General features: G+C 36.3%; 2 protein-coding genes across 2 annotated transcripts; both read left to right on the forward strand.

The window, feature by feature from the left end:
• Window positions 1-1,636: 1,636 nt before the first annotated feature.
• Window positions 1,637-13,668, forward strand: LOC121882061 (adhesion G-protein coupled receptor G2-like). Its single transcript, XM_042390023.1, has 15 exons — window positions 1,637-1,672; window positions 1,760-1,912; window positions 2,017-2,073; window positions 3,664-3,744; window positions 3,836-4,001; window positions 5,630-5,792; window positions 6,273-6,407; window positions 6,490-6,600; window positions 6,703-6,739; window positions 8,128-8,228; window positions 8,425-8,546; window positions 11,847-12,115; window positions 12,229-12,322; window positions 12,437-12,720; window positions 13,035-13,668. Exons 2-15 carry the CDS (start codon window positions 1,795-1,797, stop codon window positions 13,190-13,192), a joined length of 1,896 nt encoding a protein of 631 aa, XP_042245957.1. The 5' UTR covers window positions 1,637-1,672; window positions 1,760-1,794; the 3' UTR covers window positions 13,193-13,668.
• Window positions 13,669-15,788: 2,120 nt separating this feature from the next.
• Window positions 15,789-24,711, forward strand: LOC121882060 (adhesion G-protein coupled receptor G2-like). Its single transcript, XM_042390021.1, has 18 exons — window positions 15,789-15,823; window positions 15,932-16,051; window positions 16,246-16,362; window positions 16,744-16,785; window positions 16,877-17,029; window positions 17,134-17,190; window positions 17,818-17,898; window positions 17,989-18,145; window positions 18,957-19,119; window positions 19,509-19,643; window positions 19,726-19,836; window positions 19,938-19,974; window positions 21,359-21,459; window positions 21,656-21,777; window positions 23,162-23,430; window positions 23,544-23,637; window positions 23,752-24,035; window positions 24,351-24,711. Exons 2-18 carry the CDS (start codon window positions 15,982-15,984, stop codon window positions 24,506-24,508), a joined length of 2,151 nt encoding a protein of 716 aa, XP_042245955.1. The 5' UTR covers window positions 15,789-15,823; window positions 15,932-15,981; the 3' UTR covers window positions 24,509-24,711.
• The last annotated feature ends 2,182 nt before the right edge of the window (window positions 24,712-26,893 follow it).

The raw sequence follows: 26,893 nt of genomic DNA on the forward strand, positions 1-26,893 counted from the left end.
AAAAGACTTGGGTCATAGTAGGTATAGGTCATATCTTTTTTGGTTGATAGAAAAAAGTATTTTGGAAAAATACTTATTATTGTTTTTCATGTACTGTAGAAGTGAACGGATCACACATCTCGATCGAGACTTAATGCCATCAAATAAACATGACACAAAAGAGTTGGATGACTTGGGTTTTGTTGATGTGTCTTCTGTGGATTTGTTCCACTTTTAAAGGTAAGTAGACAAAATCTCCAAGTAATGAAGCCTGATTGCAACCATAGTATCTCATTGTGTTATTCTCCTGAGAAATTACATTTTGAACAAAAATTCTGAATATCTATTATGGTTATTTCAATATGTAAAGATATTGTGTTAAGAATGTGTATTTTGTGTTTCACTTTTTATCTGATTTTATTATGATCCTCCAGCCAAAGGAGGAAATTTTGTTCTGGATTACAAAAATTGTCCCCCTAAACAGAAGATAATCTTCATTGTTGCTGATAACTTCAATGGTCTCATTGGCAGGAAACAAAATTATTCGCAGAGTAAGTCAAAATCACTATAAATATTTTAATTAGTCATTTATTTTCACAAGTTGTATATATGTCAGGCTTTAGTTTATTTATTACTCATTGTTTTCAAATTACTCCTGTGTTTGCGGTAAAATGTTAACAAATGTGTGTTGCAACATATTTTAACTTGTAGGAGAAACCACAAGCAGCCCAATCTGACCAGTACAACTATGTTGATGAAATTGAATTAGCTTAAACAGACGACTTTGGCTAACATGAGGGAATCCATGTGTGTTTGCCTCTCAGGCACTTCCATATTATACCACATTCAGTTCATGTTGTTTAGACCGTAATTACAAGCAGCATAGTCACAAAAACACATTGACACCAGCCAGGAATTTCTGACAGTGACAACGAAAAGACCATCGCTGGCAATTACATAAATCAGATCCAAACACTAATAGTAGTAATCCAACTAATTCAAAAGAAGCTATACAGAATTTGTTTGTATCTGGTTTCACTTAAACTGCTACAAATATGTAACACAACAGAAGAAGCAAATTTAGGATATTGATCTTAATGTCTTCATTCTGTCACCTCTGTTTAGTTTGGACAAATTGTGATTGGAACAATGCACATATTTATAAATGTTTAAATGAAAAGAAACAAAATAAACACTTGAATCAGCTAACTTCCCTCCAAAATATGACGCATTCATTATCAATATTCATGGACAAATGACGTATTTTTATCAGATTTTGAACAACAAACATTATTTTTAACAATAAATTCCTACTAAAATGTGTCTGTTGTAACATTTTTAAGTAACAAATCATGAATGAACAATGGCAAACCCATAGACACAACGACACACACAATAACGACACTTTGTCCAAACTAGTTTGTTTAAAACATAGTCTGACCTTTAGCCCTGCAGTAGACTGGTGACATGATGGGTGTGCCTGTTTCTCTGTCAGCGATTTTATTATTCGTGGATGTTACATTTTGTGTGTAATTAGTTCTGCTTTTGTGTAACTGCTCTAAATATTGTGTAAAAGTATGTAAGAGATATAAGATTATTATGAGATTATTATGTGACAGTAAAAAAAACTGCCTTCTTTACCACTCAACAGTTGACAATTGCATAATATTTCTGCAGAAAAATGCATCTAAACGTGAGTACAACCTACTAGAGTAAAGACATTTTTAAAAAACTTACATCAGCAACAAAATAAAAGTCTAACTGTATTTCTGTTCTTAAGTAACACGTCGTCTGTGGGGTGCAGAGTGGCCTCAAATGGATGATAAGAATGATTCTCTTGTACTGCGCATTTCAAAGTGGCATATCAACAGAAAAGTGCATCTGTGTGTCCTGAATGGGACGCATTGCAATGCCACAGTATCTCAGCTCACAGGTGATATTACATAACTGTATTTTATATTTCCCAGTGTCATTTTTCAATTCTGAGAGCACCACACAATGACATTTTAATCATCTTCACTGTATATTGCTTGGCAGCAAAGGAATGCAGTGCACAGAAGGAACCAAACTGTGTCTCCAGTCAAATGATCAACGGTAAGCTCATATCTTCTACACTTTTCTACAAGAGTACCTGGCTGCAGCAACATGGCAGACGACAAGCACAATGGTCATCCGTAGACAGGAAGTCATGTGACATTTCGCCCTTTCAAAACAAGAGTAGAATTTATCTCCACAAACTTCTAAACAAAGTCAGGAGAACTTTTTCTGCATCCCTGTCATTTCTCATTTTAAATCTTAAAAATAAATTTAGAATTTACTTAAAAAAACTAAAAAAAACATTTAAAAAAATTTAAATTCATTTTTTTAAACAACATTCTTCTTTGTTGAAGAATGTCCCTTTCTGTTCACACTCTACACCTCAGACTTCAGATACTGTTTACAGTCCTGCCACCTGCAGAAGTTGGCAGAAAGGTCAGAGCTGTCTGTATTTCCTCAGGAGACTAAGCTCTTTCATCATCTGCAGAACAAACCATGTTGCAAATGTTTTATCACTCGGTGGTGGCCAGCCATCTTCTACACTGTAGTGTGCTGGGGCAGCAGGGTGAAGGCAGCTGATGCTGATAGACTCAATAAGCTCATCAGGAAAGCGGGTTCTTTCCTGGGAGTGGAACTGGAGTCTTTGGTGGAGGTGTCGGAGAGGTGGATGCTGAGGAAACTATTCAGTATTATGGACAAAGCCTCTCATCCCCTGCATGCCAAATCATAACAGAAGTTATCTCAGAGCACTTTTCACATAGAGCAGGTCTAGACTGTACTCTTTATTTAACAGATTCCCAACATTCCCACATGAGCAAGCACTTGGCGACAGCAGCAAGGAAAAACTCCCCTTTAACAGGAAGAAACCTCAAGCAGAACTGGGCTCTAGGTGGGTGCCATCTGCCTGGACCATTTGGGTTGAGAGAGAAAGAAGGAGGGAGGGGGAAAGAGACACAGAGTAGCATAATAACAACAATAATAACAATAACAACGGTAATAATAATAGAAATATGACTAATAATAATGATGATAGCAGGCGTGGTCATCAAGCAGGTCCTTGTATGGTCCTCGCCATATTGGGCACTAGTGTTAGCATTTACTCCTTATACTCCTTATACTTTACATTTATTATTCTATTGTTTTTATTCTCATGTTGTTGTCATTTCTGAGCAATCTCCGGCACAAGACTTTCCTTCAGGATTAATTAAGTTCTATCTGATCTAAATACCATGAAGAACAACTTCTGCTGCATATCATCACACACCTGATATGCACACCTGACTTCATGAAGTCTGCCATGTTGCTGCAGCCATGGCGTTTCATTCAGTATGGAGTGGAAAAATCAATTAATAAAATGGAGCTGATAAAAAAAACAATTGAATTTGCACTTAACTTAAAAATTGGAAATGTGGAATTATGAATGAACTTTCTTACAATCACATTTTTAAATCTGAATCAAACAATTTTGGTTTCATGAATTTTACAATTCAGTTTTTTTCTTAACCTCCCCTCCATTTAGTTAATTTCAAAGAAATATGTAAATATTATAAATAATATTAGATCTTATAGCTTTGTCCCACCAGGTCTATATTGGTCTATATTTCTTCTTTACTGGGTGTTACATACTGACTTTGTTTCCATTAATAGGATCTTGCCATGCTAGATGTTTGGATACAGAAACTGTGTGTGAAAATTCTACTTATAATGAAGACCACTGCAAAAAAATGGGTGAGCTCCCTTTAGATAAGCAAAAAAAAAGAATTTGTGAAGGTTTCTGCTTCTTATTTACAGTATATTCCATTAAATGTTTTGTTGTCAGATACGCAAAATCCATGGATCAAGGACAAGTACAGCATCAACTTCACAAGTACAGGGAGCCATTGCCTCAACTGTAATAATCCAGTGAAAAAGCCTGAGAGGACAATTAATTTGAAACAAAATGTAACAGTTGATAAAAAAGGAGAACTTGACCCTGCTCAAGCTGTGTAAGACATACTCCATTAATTTATTAAAGGTGCAGTGTGTAGAATTTAGTGGCATCTAGTGGAACAGACTTGGCAGAAATGAAATGTATAATTAATAAGAATGTTTTAATTAGTGCATAATCACCTGAAAATAAGAATTGTAGTTTTCGTTACCTTAGAATGAGCCCTTTATATCTACATAGAGAGCAGGTCCTCTTCCACGGAGGCCGCCATGTTGCAAGGCCATATTTCTACAGCAGCCCAGAACGAACAAACCAAACACTGGCTCTAGAGAGGGCCTTTTTATATTTTTTGCAAGTTTCGCGGCAACCACAGATTGTTCTACACGCTTGGAAGTGGAGGGTGAGGGGAGGGATATTCATTTGGTTGCAATCTGCAATCTCACTGCTAGATGCCACTAAATCCTACAAACTGGTCTCTAAAGGAAGGAATTTTGGGAAATATGCTAGTTCACTTTTTGCCGAGAGTTAGATGAGAAGAACCTGGTGGAAACAGCAAGCACGGCTCTGTCCAAAGTTAATAAACTTGTGCTACCAACACATCTAAGGCTCTCTTACATGTTAAATTGTGTTTGTTTGATCCATACACAAACAAATAAGTAAAAATGATCATTTTCCCAGCAACCTCATGGTGACAACAAGGCTCTGGGAAATCACTGTTGTTTGCCCAGAAATAGTTACAGCATGTAACTTGCCGTAAAACCACAACATTTTACCAAGCGGCAACCTCTGGGGCTGAAAAATTAAGCCAATGCAGAAGTGCCAAAAACTGCAGTTCCTTGAATGACCACTTGAGGCTGGCTCCAAAAGCAAGTCAATCTCCATAGACCCCCATGTTAAAATGCCCAACTTTACAGCAGAAATGAACATGTCTACAGCCTGGTACAAAAAACGGTTTCGATCTCTATAGCTAATTTCCCCATTCGTGACAACTGCACGGGGGGTGAATTATTTTTATAACTCACCCGTTTAAATTTTATTAAGCCGTAAAATTATGCATAATGAAGGACATGGCTGCTTTGAGTCTGCCAGCTGCTAGGTGGCTTGTTTCAGCCATTCGGCCCTGCTCTTTACCCATTTTGGATTGGCCAGGAGTTAGACAGAGTCACACACTGCCAAAGTGGCGACGGCTGGAGCGGCTGACTTTGAGCTTCAAAACCACTCACCAGAAACCAATGGGTGACGTCACGGTGAATACGTCCATATTTTTATACAGTCTATGCATTTTACATTTCCAATATTTCCGTTTATGTATGGATTAAGCGTACAAGATAAAATGTGTTAATTAGGGAACTTTAGAGGTGTTTTTAGGTGTATTTTTTAAACTTTAGTCAGAGCCAACTAGCTGTTTCGACCGGCTTCCTGTCTTTATGCAATGCTAAGCTAATCGCCTCCCTGCTCCAGCTCCATATTTAACGCACAGATGTGAGAGTGGTATCAATCTTCTCATCTAACTTTCGCCATTAAAAAGCAAATACCAAAATGTCAAACTAATCCTTTAAACAATGAAATTAAAACAGAGAAAATGTATTAGTATTGTGTATATTTAGGTTTTGACACTAAGTACTGATTACAGAGTTGCACATGATATCTCACATATATAAGCCATGCTTTTCCATCTGTCAACAGTAAAATCATGAGCGATATTGCCAGCATCGTTGCTTCTTTCAATGAGTCTTCAGCTGAATTGAATGCAGGAGGGGGAGTCACGGGTGCCGTAGTGAAGAAAACGGAGCCCGAGGATGTAGACGAAGTGTCCCTCGCTTATTTATCTCCGAATGACTCCATGAATGTGGGTGCATTACTTTTATTTGACCTTCATACCATGTCAGCAAAAATTCAAGGTATAATAGATTTCAGAATAACAGTATGTTTTCTGGATGTGATAAGATGTGTTTACCATCTTAGTTTAGCACGTTAGCATGCTAACATTGACTAATTAGCAGAAAAAGTAGAGCTGAGGCTGATGGGAACGTCATCAGTTTTTCTGGTAATTTGACCTAATGAATGTGTGTAGCCAATTTCAGTGGAGTCCATCCAATACTTGTCATGACATTTCACTTCCCTACACTGTCTCTGGTCCTGGGCCCCGAGCCCATTTACTGAAGGCTTAAACCTTTAAAAACAAACAGTTCAATGTTTTAAAGAGGCTAAATAATTTCCAATATTTTAACTGGACTAAATTGAAGTTGATAGTTTCATAATTTTTTCAACTTTAAAACTGGTACACTATATAGTTTTGACAACAAACTTGTTACGCTCTTTCCTGCAGATTATAGACAGCAGAGATTTTCTGCCTTCGTTTTCAAGATCTGTTACAGTGTCAAAACAAGCTTTTGAAAAAGCTTTCGATTCGAATGTGAGTGAAGCATTTGCAGCTGTTTTGCGATTCAACAATATGGCTCAGGTAAGAAAAATACCTGTAATTTCACCTTCATTGATACAGCTTACATATATGATCATGTTACTACTTTGTTGCATTTTTCCAGGATGAGTTGAACAGCACTGTTTTAGATGATGAAGTTGTAGCAATTGAAATGGGAGTTGCTATCACCAATCTCACAGACAAAATATCCATCAATTTTCGGAACTTGAAATACGTAAGTTAAAAAAAAAAAAGTGCTGTATTAAATATGTATCATCTGTACTTCATTATTGTCCAAGAGCACATTGTCAGTGCAGCTCTGTTACTTTGTTTGCAGGAAGGAGTTCCAAGTTGCCGATCATGGAATGGTGAAGGTATTTTTCCCCACTAATTTGCATATTGATGTTGATGCTAAAGCACAACCAGTGTTGGAAAAAGTAGACAGATCCTTTACTTAAGTAAAAGTACCAATACAGCACTGTAAAAATACTCCATTACAAGTAAAAAACCTGCATGAAAAATCCTACTTAAGTAAAAGTACATAAGTATTATCAGTTTGATGTAGTTAAAATATTGCAGTAAAAGTAGTGGTTTGGTCCTTCTGACTGATATATTATTATTATATATGACATCATTATATTATTAATACTGAAGCATCAGTGTTAGAGCAGCATGTTACTGTTGTAGCTGCTGGAGGTGGAGCTAGTTTCAACTACTTTATATACAGTTAGTTTAGTCTAATGGTTCCCAACCTAGGGGCTGGGCCCCTCCAAAGGGTCACCAGATAAATCTGAGGGGTCCTGAGATGATTAATGGGAGAGAAAAGAAGAAAAAACAAAGATCTCATACTGATGTTGCATAATCTGTCTGCTCTCTCATCTGGCTGACCATGTTTTGGGTTATTTTAGAATCTGCATGTGTTAGTCTCACCGATCGTCATTTAATTTCACTTATATTAGGATTTAGACAGCTATTTACAGCTTATAACAGCTTATAACAGCAGTTGTCTTTATGATGTAATATTTTATATGATTGTATTAGAAATGTTATTGTATGTTGGAACATATTTTTGTTATTTGCTTTAGGTTGTTTGTTGTTGCTGCTTGGAGTTACAGGAGGTTGCAGTGAAATTTTTCCCTACACTGCTTGTAAATACACTCTGACAGATATGAAGTGAACGTAGCATTAGCTCCACCTATGCTTCAAATTCTATGACAAGTAACAATGTCTGCTATGAAAAAGGTCTAAATGAAAATGAAAGATTGTCGCTATCGCACAGTGTAGATACGCAATTACTGGGACACCTAAATGGGGAAGAGCCATTATTGATATCATTAGTTTGTAATTTTGCTGCGAAAAAGGTCAATTATGTCTGTTTCTAATAGTAAACTTTATCCAGTGAAGAACTCTTGTGGGATGTAATGCACTACACATACACAATAGATTGCACAAGGCTGTGTAAATGTTATAAAGTATTTCTAGATAGTCTGCACACAACTGTGGTACTTTGGTTTGACTGGAACATGCCCCACATGTGCAGGGATTGGCTCATGTGCGGGCGTCTTTAATAGTGTGAGTGTGTCCTCACAGCGAAATTTGTTTGAATGTTTTGATTTGTATTTACCTTAATCTACATCCTGAGTTTATCATAATAGTATTTTTACTTTAAAAGTTTTAAACTATTTTAAAGAGGGTTGTTGAAACTGATGGATTTATGAACCCTCTGGTTTCACTGTTTACATGCTCTGCTCCTGTCTTGCAGGAAACCTGCCAAACTGGACAGATGATGGATGTGAGACAATACAAGATGGAGACAACATTACATGCCGGTGTTCGCATTTGACATTTTTTGCTATCTTATTGGTGCGTTTTACTTCTATTGTAATATTTGCATGATATACTAAGCTGCATTCTTTTAATTTTCATTCCCGTTAGGGTGCAAATATTTGCATATTTGTATGCCCATGTTAGCTGATTGCACTTCCTAGCTAAACCATTACCAGTGCCAATGCCTGTAACTAAATGCCTAAAAGTGTTTATTTTTCTTGTCCCTTTGCAGGCTCCCCTCAATGAAACCATCTCTAGTTCTGATTTGAACGCCCTCACCATCATCACTCAAGTTGGCTGTGGCTTGTCCATGTTCTTCCTCGGCATAGTCCTCTTCATGCACTTCCTTATGAGGTAACAGTAATAAAACCTTATTTATGTATCACCCTTCAGAGATGCAAAACAGTCAGCTTCACAGAGATGAAAAAAGAAAAATACATGCAAGAAGTAGACATTAAAAACAAATACAGGAAAATATAAGGTAAAATACAAAGAAAGGTGACATTTAAAAGAAAATAAAAATAACTTAAAATGAAAAAATACATACCTGTGACTAGACTAGACACTTGACACTTGATTTTACATTTGTTTTTGTGAGTTTATACATTCAGTTGCAATGCTGCCACAGCAGGGTGTGTCTTTGGACAGGTTTACTACATGCGTAAAAGAAAACCATACATACTTTAGATGAGGAAAGATGTAGTCAAAGATTCTAGGTGAAAGCAAGTTGTAAAAGATGTGTCTTAAACTAATAGATGTTGGTGCACATTATAAAATCTACTGCGTTACAGAGTTTGGGGGCATATATGAACTACATCACAGTAAGCTTTAGTCCCCGAGTGAGGAACCGTTAACGTGTGAGTGGGATGGGAACGTAAACTGTGAGAGGTCATCAATTATGTTACACAATGCATCCACCCAGCACTCATACACATCTCATCTAAATACAGATATGTACACAGGTAAATGAGATTGTTGAAATAGTAGTCTCATTGTTGGAGTGCGATGAAAACAGCAGTGTGTACCAAATGAATGCCGTACGCAAATAAAACATCCGTCATCTTCATCATGTATGGTCACAGAAATATTTTCAGCTCACTACTGCACTGTAAACACTGTTTAGTGAACAAGGAAGTTAAAATAATGTACTGTTTATACATGTACATAAGATTATGTAATATTATATGACTGTGGTTTTAAATAGACTTTTTGCCAGAGTTTGCATTTGATACGTGCATGACTGTTTGTGTGTTTGTTTCCAGTCCAGCAGATAATCTTGAGGATTTCAAGCATAATTTTCATGATGTTTAAATTAGTGACTACATCACTGTCTGTTGTGACGGGATAAATTTTGTGTGAAATCTTTTAAGTAAAGGTGAAGAAGTAAAGGTGATTTAGGTAATTAACTAACTCGTGATCATAAAATGAAATGAATGAAACAATGTTCAGTGTGCAAAGTGTCCTCTCCTGCCTTTGCTCTCTCCCTTTATAAACTAGTCAATAAATATCATTGTATTGTAGAACAGGAAATTCACTGACATTCAGAGTGAAGCTATTAGCATTTTTATTGTAGATTGATTTGAATTCAGCTTTGCCTAAAAGTCAGTTTGGTTTGTTATTGACAGATGACCACAGTCACATTTTACAGTGACGGTAATGTTTCTTTTCTATTTTTACTTAAAATGTTTAGTTTAATATTTTTAGTGATGTAATACTATTATTATGTTTTGGTTCATTCAAGTGAAAAGCCTGAGGGGTGTTCCATCAAGCTGGCAAACAGGATAGCCTGGCTTATTTTGATAAGCCTCGCTAATTTAAGTGAGAGAGTTCTGTTCCATCACTGTGGCGTATATGAGTCCCAGCTCAGTAACCATGGTAACTTAGTCAGCAGAACTAGCCTGCTTCGTGGCAGGCTAACGATCAAGCTTAATTCAGCTGCATGTCAAAGAATGTCTGATGGACGGAAACAGATTCTCAAAAGATGGTTCCATCAAGTGTCTTTTTGCACTTGCATCACTTGTCCGTGTTCAGAAAGATAAAATAGAAGAGCTGTGGGGGACTTTTACAAAAACACTTAAGTAAGTTACTCTCCCCAAAACTTACGACAATAAAAGGGGGGGAAGAAATTTAAGTAAATTTCACCGCTATCTCCGCCTGTTCTGCCACTGAGGAAAATAAGGAACTTGTCATTGGCAAAAGTCAGAACCCGCTGCTTCAAAAATGCGCACACTGTACATTTGAAGCAGCTGTACTGTATTTTGAAACAGTCAATAAAATTCAGTAACTTTATATTCATGTAGGCTAATAAATATACAAATGTCAATTAGATGGTATTCTGCATGAAAAATAAAGAAAAAGAGATGGTTATGATAATCATCTGCTTATAGTGATATTTGACCCAGACCAATGTGATCGCTCTAAGCAGTTTCAACTGTACTTATATCCTTCTCCAGTTTCTTTATCTCCAACTGAAACTTAATTTTTATCTTTCACTGATGCTTGTAAATGGATGTCCTGTGAAAGAGAAGATGTGTCAAAGAGAATGTTAATGTTGGTAAGTTGGTTCTCTTAAGTTGCCTACATCGTAATTTTAAACATACTGCTGATGTTATCTAGCCTAGTGATAATATAACCACAGTCACTGATCTGAATGCTCATTTATTAACAAATAAAGATAAAACCATGAACAGGGACAAGTGGTGCTCTTCCCTTTCACAATGCAGACTCATCAAGCCAGATGGCAGGATCAAACCATCAACCTTATAGCAATAAGTTCGCTCCTCTAACCTTTAAGCTATCACTGCCCACCTACAGGTATACATTTAATCTGTCATCAATTTTGTGCCAAGCCAACTCCTTCACCTTCTTAATTGTAGATGTTTTGCCCTTTTAGGTGAAAACTCGTTTATATACTTCATATAGTTTCATCAGCTAGTTTGTTCCACTGCTGAGAAGAACACCGCTCTAGTTTTCTCTTCTTTTTGCGACATAGTATTGTCTTTTCGACAACTGACTGTTTTGGGCTGCTTATGTACTCCGTGCACACGCACACTTCAAGCTTATTCCAGTCTGGCTAGACTTAGCATTGATTAGACATGGCTAAGCTGCGTTAGTGGAACGGCTTGAGCCTCAAGTGAAAGTTGACGTTAATTCTAGCCAGGCTTTTTCAAGTAAGCGCAGCTTTCTTTAGCTGCGTTGATGGAACACCCCTCAGGTCTCTAGGCTGTTTTTATTTATGATTTATCTGTCCAAAAGTTTTTCAGTTAAATGATTAATTGTTTAGTCTATAAAATGTCAGAGAATGCCCATCACAACTTTCCAGAGCCCAAGGTGATGACTTCAGATATCTTGCTTTGTCCGACCAACAATCCAAGACTGAACGGCTTTCAATTTACAATGATGTAAAACAGCGAAAAGCAGCAAATCCTCTCACAAGCTCAGACTAGTGATTGACATTTTTGTGCGATAAATGAACGAAACGATTAATCAATTATCAAAATTGTGAAGATAACATCATCATTTGTTCATTCATTCCTCCAGTCAACAGTGTAATCATAACACAGTATTTGTCCATCAGCAATCAAAAACATCATGGACACTTTCAAATAAATTCTGACATACATGACCTCTTTATTAATTCATCTCTCCTCACAGGAAGAACAAGACCAGTAAGACCACCTGGCTCCTCATCCACCTCGTGTTGGCCATGTTCATGCTTAACCTCACCTTCCTGATCAACAGCTTTGTGGCAAAAATGAAGAACTCAGTGGGTTGTAAGATCATGGCGGCGTTCATGCACTACTTCATGTTGGCCACTTTCACTTGGTTTGCTGTGCAGGCCTTCCACCTCTGCCTGCAGCTGTACACAGGGGGCAACATTTCAATTCATCGCTACATACTGAAAGCCTCCATCACCAGCTGGGGTAAATTCATATTATTATTTTCTTTTTTTTTAGTTTAAGGAATGATTGAAAAAGGTTGTAACTCTTTCGGACTTGATAACTCATTGCTGTTTATTTCCTTTTTCCATTTCCAGTTCTTCCGAGTATAGTGGTGATTGTCCTGTTCATTTTAGGAAAATATGGTGAACAAGTTATCCACACGGATAACACTGAAAATAATGAAGCCATGTGAGTTATGACTGCATTTTCACAAACACTTTTGCACTTTGTGGATTATATATTTAATATAAATCATCATACCATAGAACCATGTTTACTTTCCTTCTCTCTTTCTGTTCCAAGGTGCTGGATAACAGACAGTGACGTCCACTACATTGTCAACATAGGCTACTATGTTTTGGTCTTCCTCTTCACCTTCACTACCTTCATCATCATGCTGTCCTGGCTCTTTTGCCTCAAGAGAACCAAAGCAGGCAACGCACAAATGAGCAGAAATGGCAAAAATATTGTAACCATACTGGGACTGTGCTGCATGCTGGGCATCACATGGGGGTTTGCCTTCTTCGCCTATGGTGCCCTCCGGATCCCCTCCTACTACATTTTCACGGCCCTGAACTCTTTCCAAGGTATCCACATGGATATAATCCTACAGCTCTATAATAATCTTTCAAATGATGTGTTTATTACATTTTAAATGTTTTGATTTACTCTTAGTTTTGGCTGAAGTAAAGTAATATTTTGCACTGAATGAAATATTCAATGGAAAGTAGAGGATGGATGACTGTGAAAATAAAATCTATAGTATAGTAGAGTAATAAGTGTAAAATAGGGATGAGCTTTAAGTTTTGTAGCAATTCCTTTAAAAATTATCACTCAACACACTTAAATGAGCAGTATATTTCACAGTCTGAACTTATGGGTGACCATCTTTCTCTGTCAGGTTTCTTCCTGTTCATCTACTACTACAACACCAGACAGTGGGGAGAGATAAATGGTGGCGTGAACAAAAACTCAGACAGCAACAGCAGCGTTGCCACTCTTAACACCAGTCTAGACAACCACAAGAACCCCTACACCAACCAGCCAGGCAAAAAATAAAGTCTTTGATGGGGACCAAGGAGTGATGGAGAGCTTGACCTACAGACTACAAGCAAGTACAAGGAATTCAGTATAAAGTGTATCGATTTACTGTATATCAATGTGGAGTATATCAGATGACACTGCATGTTCTGTTCAGGTTTTTCCTAATTTCATGGCAACCATTTGATTGTAGTTCTCAGACTTATATATGAGTAGTGGTGATTCACTGATACAAATAGATTGAATATTTAATTTTCTTTTTGGTAGAATAGGATCTACATATAGCTGCTATTGTAAACTGTTCTGCTGATGTGTGGTATTGGTACCTATCAAAAGATGTAATGAATGATTGCTTTATGATTGAATGATCATCAAGATCATCAGCCCTTTCTTTACAACATGTCATGATTTTTTATTGCTTTTTTATTTATGAGACTATTTGGGAGAAATTCAAGGTGCAGTGTGTAGATTTTAGTGGCATCTAGTGGGACAGACTTGGCAGAAATGTAATATATTATTTATAAGTATGTTATAATTAGTGTGTAATCACCTGAAAATGAAAATCGTGTTTTTGTTACCTTGGAATGAACCCTTTAGTATAGTATAGTATCGTATCGTATCGTATCGTATCATATAGTACAGTATAGTATAGCATAGCATAGTATACTATAGTGTAGTATGGTATAGTATAGTTTAATATAGTGTAGTATAGTATAGTGTAGTGTAATGTAGTGTAGTATAATATAGCATAGCATAGTATACTATAGTGTAGTATGGTATAGTATAGTTTAGTATAGTGTAGTATAGTGTAGTGTAGTGTAATGTAGTGTAGTATAATATAGCATAGCATAGTATAGTATAGTTTAGTATAGTGTAGTGTAATGTAGTGTAGTGTAGTGTAGTGTAGTATAGCATAGCATAGTGTAGTATAGCATAGCATAGCATAGCATAGTATAGTATAGTATAGTATAGTGTAGTGTAGTATAATATAGCATAGTATAGTATAGTATAGCATGGCATAGTATACTATAGTGTAGTGTAGTGTAGTATAGCATAGCATAGCATAGCATAGTATAGTATAGTATAGTATAGTATAGTGTAGTGTAGTGTAGTATAATATAGCATAGCATAGCATAGCATAGTATAGTATAGTATAGTATAGCATGGCATAGTATACTATAGTGTAGTATATTATAGTATAGTTTAGTATAGTGTAGTGTAGTGTAGTATAGCATAGCATAGCATAGTATACTATAGTGTAGTATAGTATAGCATACTATAGTATAGCATAGCATAGTATAGTACAGTATAGTGTAATGTAGTGTAGTATAGTATAGTATAGTATAGCATAGTATAGTATACCACAGAGGCCTTCAAGTTTTGAGTTTATTTATTTGCACTGGTTAAAATCAAACAAAAACACATTAACAACAAGAAAGAAAATCAGTACGAATAGAGTGGAAAAAAGCCTAGTAGGCTTATTGATTACTTTTACCAAATAATATGTTGTGACCTGCCTCAAGAGAGACACACCAGTGTCAAGTTTTAACAAAAAATAAGTTTATTAAACTAAATTAAACCAAATTAAAGAGTTAACTAAATATTTTAAGCCTGGGGTGTGGAAATCAGTGGTATCAGTAGTTTATGGTGTGCATGGGTGTAAGATGTGTGTGTGTGTGTGTGTGTGTGTGTGTGTTGTAAGGTGCAAGAAAGTAAAACAAAGAACTAAATCAACAACCAAATCAAAAGGGGTGCCTGTGGGAGAGAGCAGGTATGCAGCAGCGCAGCATCCAAGTGTCAAAGAGTCAGTGAGAGAGTGAGCTGTGCTGCAGCCAGGACTTAAATAACCTGGGAGCACTGTGGGCGCTCAGATGTTCCAGGTTACACTAGCAGTCACCTGCAGAACAAGGAGAGATACAGGTTAGTACCAGATCAAACCCCAAGATGGCACCAGGGGTCATCACACAATATAAGATATACAGACACAAGTGGTAAGAAATATAAACGTTCATATATGAACAAAATGTAGCACAATATTTCACTTTTTTTCAAAAAATGTTTAAATGTTCTTGTTCACATTGCTATTGCACATTTTCACTGCTCAATCTCCAAATTTGGTGACCTTGAATAAAAACCCTATGCAACATTTGAAAACAGGTTTGTTTTTCAAGACAGTGAGGGTTTTTTTTTAGTATAAAATAATATTGTAAAGGTAGTGGTTTGCAGATATGATCCCTCTCTGAAAAATGTTTAGGTAATGGTTTATGTAAACCATTTCCTGGATTTGTAGGTTATTTAGTGTTGTTATACATTACAAAATATTGTATTTTAAGCAGACAATGATGTTTTTTAAATAAGTTACATTACATTACAACCATCATTCGTTCCTTGCGTTCTGTTACATCATCACTGTACATTCATACAAGTGTAACATTATTTTGGATATTTATTTATTTTTGCATTGAAGAGTGGAACCAGAAGTCATGTGATGACATTTTCAGGAACCATACATTTGCAAGACAAAAGTTTTGCAGCGAGCAGCTATGCAAAGTCAGTTTGGCATATATTTATCTGAACAAAAGGTTCATTACCACTGTACCACTGTAGTGCTACTGTTCAGTGGTTTGACGTTACTTCAACCAGAGACAGGTAAGAATGAAAAGACTTGGGTCATAGTAGGTATAGGTCATATCTTTTTTGGTTGATAGAAAAAAGCACTTTGGAAAAATACTTATTATTGTTTTTCATGTACTGTAGAAGTGAACGGATCACACATCTCAATCGAGACTTAATGCCATCAAATAAACATGACACAAAAGAGTTGGATGACTTGGGTTTTGTTGATGTGTCTTCTGTGGATTTGTTCCACTTTTAAAGGTAAGTAGACAAAATCTCCAAGTAATGAAGCCTGATTGCAACCATAGTATCTCATTGTGTTATTCTCCTGAGAAATTACATTTTGAACAAAAATTCTGAATATCTATTATGGTTATTTCAATATGTAAAGATATTGTGTTAAGAATGTGTATTTTGTGTTTCACTTTTTATCTGATTTTATTATGATCCTCCAGCCAAAGGAGGGGAAAATTATCTGAAAATCAGGAATTGTCACCCTAAACAGAAGATAATCTTCATTGTTGCTGATAACTTCAATGGTCTCATTGGCAGGAAACAAAGTTATTTGCAGAGTAAGTCAAAATCACTATAAATATTTTAATTAGTCATTTATTTTCACAAGTTGTATGTATGTCAGGCTTTAGTTTATTTATTACTCATTGTTTTCAAATTACTCCTGTGTTTGCGGTAAAATGTTAGCAAATGTGTGTTGCAACATATTTTAACTTGTAGGAGAAACCACAAGCAGCTCAATCTGACCAGTACAACTATGTTGATGAAACTGAATTAGCTTAAACAGACGACTTTGGCTAACATGAGGGAATCCATGTGTGTTTGCCTCATGCTTTTGTGTAACTGCTCTAAATATTGTGTAAAAGTATGTAAGAGATATAAGATTATTATGAGATTATTATGTGACAGTAAAAAAAACTGCCTTCTTTACCACTCAACAGTTGACAATTGCATAATATTTCTGCAGAAAAATGCATCTAAACGTGAGTACAGCCAACTAGAGTAGAGAAATTTTAAAAAACTTACATCAGCGTTTCAACAAAATAAAAGTCTAACTGTATTTCTGTTCTTAAGTAACACGTCGTCCGTGGGGTGCAGAGTGGCCTCAAATGGATGATAAGAATGATTCTCTTGTACTGCGCATTTCAAAGTGGCATATCAACAGAAAATTGCATCTGTGTGTCCTGAATGGGACACATTGCAATGCCACAGTATCTCAGCTCACAGGTGATATTGCATAACTGTATTTTATATTTCCCAGTGTCATTTTTCAATTCTGAGAGCACCACACAATGACATTTTAATCATCTTCACTGTATATTGCTTGGCAGCAAAGGAATGCAGTGCACAGAAGGAACCAAACTGTGTCTTCAGTCAAATGATCAACGGTAAGCTCATATCTTCTACACTTTTCTACAAGAGTACCTGACTGCAGCAACATGGCAGACGACAAGCACAATGGTCATCCGTAGACAGGAAGTCATGTGACATTTTGCCCTTTCAAAACAAGAGTAGAATTTATCTCCACAAACTTCTAAACAAAGTCAGGAGAACTTTTTCTGCATCCCTGTCATTTCTCATTTTAAATCTTAAAAATTAATTTAGAATTTACTTAAAAAAAACATTAAAAAAAATTTTAATTCATTTTTTTATTCATTTTCAACATTCTTCTTTGTTGAATTTGCAATTTTTCCAGTGACTATACAGAACATATAATGAAGGCCTATTGTATAACTCCTAAAAAATAAATGGCTATTACTCCATTTTAAGTAACAGTATTCCTCTTTATCAGGCTGAAGTTCTAAATACCCAGCCTGGCCAAAAGTATGTGGAATTTTGGTTTCATGAATTTTACAATGCAGTTTTTTTCTTAACCTCCCCTCATTTAGTTAATTTCAAAGATATGTAAATATTATAAATAATATTAGATCTTATAGCTTTGTCCCACCAGGTCTATATTGGTCTATATTTCTTCTTTACTGGGTGTTACATACTGACTTTGTTTCCATTAATAGGATCTTGCCATGCTAGATGTTTGGATACAGAAACTGTGTGTGAAAATTCTACTTATGATGAAGACCACTGCAAAAAAATGAGTGAGCTCCCTTTAGATAAGCAAAAAAATGAATTTGTGAAGGTTTCTGCTTCTTATTTACAGTATATTCCATTAAATGTTTTGTTGTCAGATACGCAAAATCCATGGATCAAGGACAAGTACATCATCAACTTCACAAGAACAGGGAGCCATTGCCTCAACTGTAATAATCCAGTGAAAAAGCCTGAGAGGACAATTAATTTGCCAGTACCACCAATTAATGGAACAATTTACTTTGCTCAAGCTGTGTAAGACATACTCCATTAATTTATTAAAGGTGCAATGTGTAGAATTTAGTGGCATCTAGTGGAATAGACTTGGCAGAAATTAAATGTATAATTAATAAGTATGTTTTAATTAGTGTATAATCACTGAAAATAAGAATTGTAGTTTTCGTTACCTTAGAATGAGCCCTTTATATCTACATAGAGAGCAGGTCCCCTTACACAGAGGCCGCCATGTTGCACCGCCGTGTTTCTACAGCAGCCCAGTACGGACAAACCAAGCACTGGCTCTAGAGGGGGCCTTTTTATATTTTTGGCAAGTTTCGCGGCCGCAGGTTCTCCTCCTCACTTGGAAGTGGAGGGTGAGGGGAGGGGTATTCATTTGGTTGCAATCTGCAATCTCACCACTAGATGCCACTAAATCCTACAAACTGGTCTCTAAAGGAGAACATTTTGGGAAATATGCTTGTCCGCTTTTTGCTGAGAGTTAGATGAGAAGATGGAGCTAAAGCAAGGATGTTATTGTTCACTTTAGCATGAAGACTGGAACCAGGTGGAAACAGCGAGCACGGCTCTGTCTTAAGTTAAAAAGTTGTCTCCCTGCTCCAGCTCCATATTTAACACACAGATGTGAGAGTGGTATCAATCTTCTCATCTAACTTTCGCCATTAAAAAGCAAATACCAAAATGTCAAACTAATCCTTTAAACAATGAAATTAAAACAGAGAAAATGTATTAGTATTATGTACATTTTATCTTTTGAGAATAAGTACTGATTACAGAGTTGCACATGATATCTCACATATATAAGCCATGCTTTTCCATCTGTCAACAGTAAAATCATGAGGGATATTGCCAGCATCGTTGCCTCTTTCAGTGAGTCTTCAGCTGAATTGAATGCAGGAGGGGGAGTCACGGGTGCCATAATGAAGAAAACGGAGCTCGAGGATGTAGACGAAGTGTCCTTTGCTTATTTATCTCCGAATGACTCCATAAATGTGGGTGCATTACTTTTATTTGACCTTCATACTATGTCAGCAAAATTTCAAGGTATAATAGATTTCAGAATAACAGTATGTTTTCTGGATGTGATAAGATGTGTTTACCATCTTAGTTTAGCACGTTAGCATGCTAACATTGACTAATTAGCAGAAAAAGTAGAGCTGAGGCTGATGGGAACGTCATCAGTTTTTCTGGTAATTTGACCTAATGAATGTGTGTAGCCAATTTCAGTGGAGTCCATCCAATACTTGTCATGACATTTCACTTCCCTACACTGTCTCTGGTCCTGGGCCCCGAGCCCATTTACTGAAGGCTTAAACCTTTAACTTTAAAACTGGTACACTATATAATTTTGACAACAAACTTGTTACGCTCTTTCCTGCAGATTATAGACAGCAGAGATTTTCTGCCTTCATTTTCAAGATCTGTTACAGTGTCAAAAGAAGCTTTTGAAAAAGCTATCGATTCGAATGTGAGTGAAGCATTTGCAGCTGTTTTGCGATTCACCAATATGGCTCAGGTAAGAAAAATACCTGTAATTTCACCTTCATTGATACAGTTTACATATGTGATCATGTTACTACTTTGTTGCATTTTTCCAGGATGAGTTGAACAGCACGGTTTTAGGTGATGAAGTTATAGCAATTGAAATGGGAGTTGCTATCACCAATCTCACAGACAAAATATCCATCAGTTTTCGGAAAATGAAATACGTAAGTTAAAAAAAAAAAGTGCTGTATTAAATACGTATCATCTGTACTTCATTATTGTCCAAGAGCACATTTTCAGTGCAGCTCTGTTACTTTGTTTGCAGGAAGGAATTCCAAGTTGCCGATCATGGAATGGTGAAGGTATTTTTCCCCACTAATTTGCATGTTGACGTTGATGCTAAAGCACAACCAGTGTTGGAAAAAGTAGACAGATCCTTTACTTAAGTAAAAGTACCAATACAGCACTGTAAAAACACTCCATTACAAGTAAAAAACCTGCATGAAAAATCCTACTTAAGTAAAAGTACATAAGTATTATCAGTTTGATGTAGTTAAATACTTAAAATATTGCAGTAAAAGTAGTGGTTTGGTCCTTCTGACTGATGTATTATTATATATGACATCATTAGATTATTAATACTGAAGCATCAGTGTTAGAGCAGCATGTTACTGTTGTAGCTGCTGGAGGTGGAGCTAGTTTCAACTACTTTATATACATTTAGCTAGTTTGGTCCAGTGGTTCCCAACCTAGGGGTTGGGCTCTTCCAAAGGGTCACCAGATAAATCTGAGGTGATTAATGGGAGAAGAAAGAAGAAAAAACAAAGATCTCATACTGATGTTGCATAATCTGTCTGCTCTCTCATCTGGCTGACCATGTTTTGGGTTATTTTAGAATCTGCATGTGTTAGTCTCACCGATCGTCATTTAATTTCACTTATATTAGGATTTAGACAGCTATTTACAGCTTATAACAGCTTATAACAGCAGTTGTCTTTATGATGTAATATTTTATATGATTGTATTAGAAATGTTATTGTATGTTGGAACATATTTTTGTTATTTGCTTTAGGTTGTTTGTTGTTGCTGCTTGGAGTTACAGGAGGTTGCAGTGAAATTTTTCCCTACACTGCTTGTAAATACACTCTGACAGATATGAAGTGAACGTAGCATTAGCTCCACCTATGCTTCAAATTCTATGACAAGTAACAATGTCTGCTATGAAAAAGGTCTAAATGAAAATGAAAGATTGTCGCTATCGCACAGTGTAGATACGCAATTACTGGGACACCTAAATGGGGAAGAGCCATTATTGATATCATTAGTTTGACCTGCGAAAAAGGTCAATTATGTCTGTTTCTAATAGTAAACTTTATCCAGTGAAGAACTCTTGTGGGATGTAATGCACTACACATACACAATAGATTGCACAAGGCTGTGTAAATGTTATAAAGTATTTCTAGATAGTCTGCACACAACTGTGGTACTTTGGTTTGACTGGAACATGCCCCACATGTGCAGGGATTGGCTCATGTGCGGGCGTCTTTAATAGTGTGAGTGTGTCCTCACAGCGAGATTTATTGTTTGAATGTTTTGATTTGTATTTACCTTAATCTACATCCTGAGTTTATCATAATAGTATTTTTACTTTAAAAGTTTTAAACTATTTTAAAGAGGGTTGTTGAAACTGATGGATTTATGAACCCTCTGGTTTCACTGTTTACATGCTCTGCTCCTGTCTTGCAGGAAACCTGCCAAACTGGACAGATGATGGATGTGAGACAATACAAGATGGAGACAACATTACATGCCGGTGTTCGCATTTGACATTTTTTGCTATCTTATTGGTGCGTTTTACTTCTATTGTAATATTTGCATGATATACTAAGCTGCATTCTCTTAATTTTCATTCCCGTTAGGGTGCAAATATTTGCATATTTGTTTGCCCATGTTAGCTGATTGCACTTCCTAGCTAAACCATTACCAGTGCCAATGCCTGTAACTAAATGCCTAAAAGTGTTTATTTTTCTTGTCCCTTTGCAGGCTCCCCTCAATGAAACCATCTCTAGTTCTGATTTGAACACCCTCACCATCATCACTCAAATTGGCTGTGGCTTGTCCATGTTCTTCCTCGGCATAGTCCTCTTCATGCACTTCCTTATGAGGTAACAGTAATAAAACCTTATTTATGTATCACTCCTCAGAGATGCAAAACAGTCAGCTTCACAGAGATGAAAAAAGAAAAATACATGCAAGAAGTAGACGTTAAAAACAAATACAGGAAAATATAAAGTAACATACAAAAAAAGTGACATTTAAAAGAAAATAAAAATAACTGAAAATGGAAAAATACATACTTGTGACTAGACTGCACATTATAAAATCTACTGCGTTACAGAGTTTGGGGGCATATATGAACTACATCACAGTAAGCTTTAGTCCCCAAGTGAGGAACCGTTAACGTGTGAGTGGGATGGGAACGTAAACTGTGGGAGGTCATCAATTATATTACACAATGCATCCACCCAGCACTCATACACATCTCATCTAAATACAGATATGTACACAGGTAAATGAGATTGTTGAAATAGTAGTCTCATTGTTGGAGTGCGATGAAAACAGCAGTATGTACCAAATGAATGCCGTACGCAAATAAAACATCTGTCATCGTCATCACCCATTTCCATGATGTTGAGATAAGTGACTACAACACCGTCTATTGTGAAGAGGTGAATTTTGAGTGAAATCTTTTAAGTAAAGGTGAAGAAGTAAAGGTGATTTAGGTAATTAACTAACTCGTGATCATAAAATGAAATGAATGAAACAATGTTCAGTGTGCAAAGTGTCCTCTCCTGCCTTTGCTCTCTCCCTTTATAAACTAGTCAATAAATATCATTGTATTGTAGAACAGGAAATTCACTGACATTCAGAGTGAAGCTATTAGCATTTTTATTGTAGATTGATTTGAATTCAGCTTTGCCTAAAAGTCAGTTTGGTTTGTTATTGACAGATGACCACAGTCACATTTTACAGTGACGGTAATGATTCTTTTCTAATTTTACTTAAAATGTTTAGTTTAATATTTTTAGTGATGTAATACTATCATTATATTTTGGTTCATTCAAGTGAAAAGCCAGATCTCTAGGCTGTTTTTCAGTTAAATAATTAATTGTTTAGTTTATAAAATGTCAGAGAATGCCCATCACAACTTTCCAGAGCCCAAGGTGATGACTTCAGATATCTTGCTTTGTCCGACCAACAGTCCAAAACCAAACCAAACTTTCAATTTACAATGATGTAAAACAGCGAAAAGCAGCAAATCCTCTCACAAGCTCAGACTAGTGATTGACATTTTTGTGCGATAAATGAACGAAACGATTAATCAATTATCAAAATTGTGAAGATACATCATCATTTGTTCATTCATTCCTCCAGTCAACAGTGTAATCATAACACAGTATTTGTCCATCAGCAATCAAAAACATCATGGACACTTTCAAATAAATTCTGACATACATGACCTCTTTGTTAATTCATCTCTCCTCACAGGAAGACCAAGACCAGTAAGACCACCTGGCTCCTCATCCACCTCGTGTCGGCCATGTTCCTGCTTAACCTCACCTTCCTGATCAACAGCTTTGTGGCAAAAATGAAGAACTCAGTGGGTTGTAAGATCATGGCGGCTTTCATGCACTACTCCTTGTTGGCCACTTTCACTTGGTTTGCTGTGCAGGCCTTCCACCTCTGCCTGCAGCTGTACACAGGGGGCAACATTTCAATTCATCGCTACATACTGAAAGCCTCCATCACCAGCTGGGGTAAATTCATATTATTATTTTCTTTTTTTTTAGTTTAAGGAATGATTGAAAAAGGTTGTAACTCTTTCGGACTTGATAACTCATTGCTGTTTATTTCCTTTTTCCATTTCCAGTTCTTCCGAGTGTAGTGGTGATTGTCCTGTTCATTTTAGGAAAATATGGTGAACAAGTTATCCACACGGATAACACTGAAAATAATGAAGCCATGTGAGTTATGACTGCATTTTCACAAACACTTTTGCACTTTGTGGATTATATATTTAATATAAATCATCATACCATAGAACCATGTTTACTTTCCTTCTCTCTTTCTGTTCCAAGGTGCTGGATAACAGACAGTGACGTCCACTACATTGTCAACATAGGCTACTATGTTTTGGTCTTCCTCTTCACCTTCACTACCTTCATCATCATGCTGTCCTGGCTCTTTTGCCTCAAGAGAACCAAAGCAGGCAACGCAGAAATGAGCAGAAATGGCAAAAATATTGTAACCATACTGGGACTGTGCTGCATGCTGGGCATCACATGGGGTTTTGCCTTCTTCGCCTATGGTGCCCTCCGGATCCCCTCCTACTACATTTTCACGGCCCTGAACTCTTTCCAAGGTATCCACATGGATATAATCCTACAGCTCTATAATAATCTTTCAAATGATGTGTTTATTACGTTTTAAATGTTTTGATTTACTCTTAGTTTTGGCTGAAGTAAAGTAATATTTTGCACTGAATGACAATATTCAATGGAAAGTAGAGGATGGATGACTGTGAAAATAAAATCTATAGTATAGTAGAGTAATAAGTGTAAAATAGGGATGAGTTTTAAGTTTTCTAGCAATTCCTTTAAAAATTATCACTCAACACACTTAAATGAGCAGTATATTTCACAGTCTGAACTTATGGGTGACCATCTTTCTCTGTCAGGTTTCTTCCTGTTCATATACTACTACAACACCAGAAAGTGGGGAGAGATAAACGGTGGCGTGAACAAAAACTCAGACAGCAACAGCAGCATTGCCACTCTTAACACTGGTCTAGGCAACCACAGGAACCCCTACACCAACCAGCCAGGCAAAAAATAAAGTCTTTGATGGGGACCAAGGAGTGATGGAGAGCTTGACCTACAGACTACAAGCAAGCACAAGGAATTCAGTATGAAGTGTATCAATTTACTGTATATCAATGTGGAGTATATCAGGTGATAATTTCATGGCAACCATTTGATAGTATAGTATAGTATAGTATAGTATAGTATAGTATAGTATAGTGTAGTGTAGTGTAGTGTGGTGAAGTATAGCATAGTGTAGCATAGCATAGCATACTATAGTGTAGTGTAGTGTGGTGTAGTATAGTATAGTATAGCTTAGCATAGCATACTGTAGTGTAGTGTAGTGTAGTACAGTATGGTATAGTATACTGTAGTGTAGTGTAGTATAGTATAGTATAGCATACTATAGTGTAGCGTGGTGTAGTGTAGTATAGTGTAGCTTAGCATAGCATACTGTAGTGTAGTGTAGTGTAGTGTTGTATAGCATGCTATAGTGTAGTGTAGTATAGTATAGTATAGTATAGCATACTATACTGTAGTGTGGTGTAGTATAGCATTGTATAGTATATCGCAGTATAGCACAGTATAGTATAGTATAGTATAGTATAACATAGCATAGCATACTACAGCGTAGTGTAGTATAGTATAGTATAGCATAGTATAGCATAGCATACTAGAGCATAGTGTAGTATAGTATAGTATAGTATAATATAGTATAGTGTAGTGTAGTGTGGTGTAGTAAAGTATAGTGTAGCATAGCATAGTATACTATAGTATAGTGTAGTGTGGTGTAGTATAGTATAGCATACTATAGTGTAGTGTAGTATAGTACAGTATAGTGTAGCTTAGCATAGCATACTGTAGTGTAGTGTAGTGTAGTGTCGTATAGCATGCTATAGTGTAGTGTGGTGTAGTATAGTATAGTATAGCTTAGCATAGCATAGCATACTATAGTGCAGTGTAGTGTAGTGTAATATAGCATAGTATAGTATCCCGCAGTATAGCACAGTATAGTATAGTATATTATAGTACAGCATAGCATAGCATACTATAGCGTGGTGTAGTATAGTATAGTATAGCATAGCATAGCATAGCATAGCATAGCATAGCATAGTATAGCATACTATAGCATAGTGTAGTATAGTATAGTATAGCATAGCATAGCATTTGAGTTTATTTATTTACACTGGTCAAAAAAATAAAAAAAAAACACACAAAGAACAAGAAAGAAAATCAGTACGAATGGAGTGGAAAAAAGCCTAGTAGGCTTATTGATTACTTTTACCTAAATAATATGTTGTGACCTGACTCAAGAGAGACACACCAGTGTCAAGTTTTAACAAAAGATAAGTTTATTAAACTAAATTAAACCAAATTAAAGAGTTAACTAAATATTTCAAGCATGAGGTGTGGAAATCAGTGGTAGCAGTAGTTTATGGTGTGCATGGGTGTAAGATGTGTGTGTGTGTGTGTGTGTGTGTGTGTGTGTGTGTGTGTGTGTGTGTGTGTGTGTGTGTGTGTGTGTTGTAAGGTGCAAGAAAGTAAAACAAAGAACTAAATCAACAACCAAATCAAAAGGGGTGCCTGTGGGAGAGAGCAGGTATGCAGCAGCGCAGCAGCTGAGTGTCAGAGAGTCAGTGAGAGAGTGAGCTGTGCTGCAGCCAGGACTTAAATAACCTGGGAGCACTGTGGGCGCTCAGGTGCTCCAGGTTACACTAGCAGTCACCTGCAGAACAAGGAGAGATACAGGTTAGTACCAGATCAAACCCCAAGATGGCACCAGGGGTCATCACACAATATAAGATATACAGACATAAGTGGTAAGAAATATAAACGTTCATATATGAACAAAATGTAGCACAATATTTCACTTTTTTTCAAAAAATGTTTAAATGTTCTTGTTCACATTGCTATTGCACATTTTCACTGCTCAATGAAAAGCATGTATCTCCAAATTTGGTGACCTTGAATAAAAACCCTATGCAACATTTGAAAACAGGTTTGTTTTTCAAGACAGTGAGTTTGTTTGTTTTTTTTAGCATTAAATAATATTGTAAAGGTAGTGGTTTGCAGATATGATCCTGGACATTTTTGTATATGTAAATCATCTCTTGGATTTGTGGGCTATTTAGTGTTGTTATACATTACAAAATATTGTATTCTAAGCAGAAACTAATGGTTTTTTTTACACAAGTTACGTTAACAAGATACATTAGATTACAACCACCATTCGTTCCTTGCATACTGTTAGATCATCACTGTACGTTCATCCAAGTGCAACGTTATTTTGGGTATTTTTTTGCATTGGAGAGTGGAACCAGAGTTCATGTGACTACATTTTCAGGAAATGTAAATTTACAAGACAAAAGTTTGGGCAGCTATGCAAAGTCAGTTTGGCATATATTCATCAGACCAAAAG

This window comes from Thunnus maccoyii, chromosome 17 (assembly GCF_910596095.1).
Source record: "Thunnus maccoyii chromosome 17, fThuMac1.1, whole genome shotgun sequence".
Lineage (NCBI taxonomy): Eukaryota > Metazoa > Chordata > Actinopteri > Scombriformes > Scombridae > Thunnus > Thunnus maccoyii.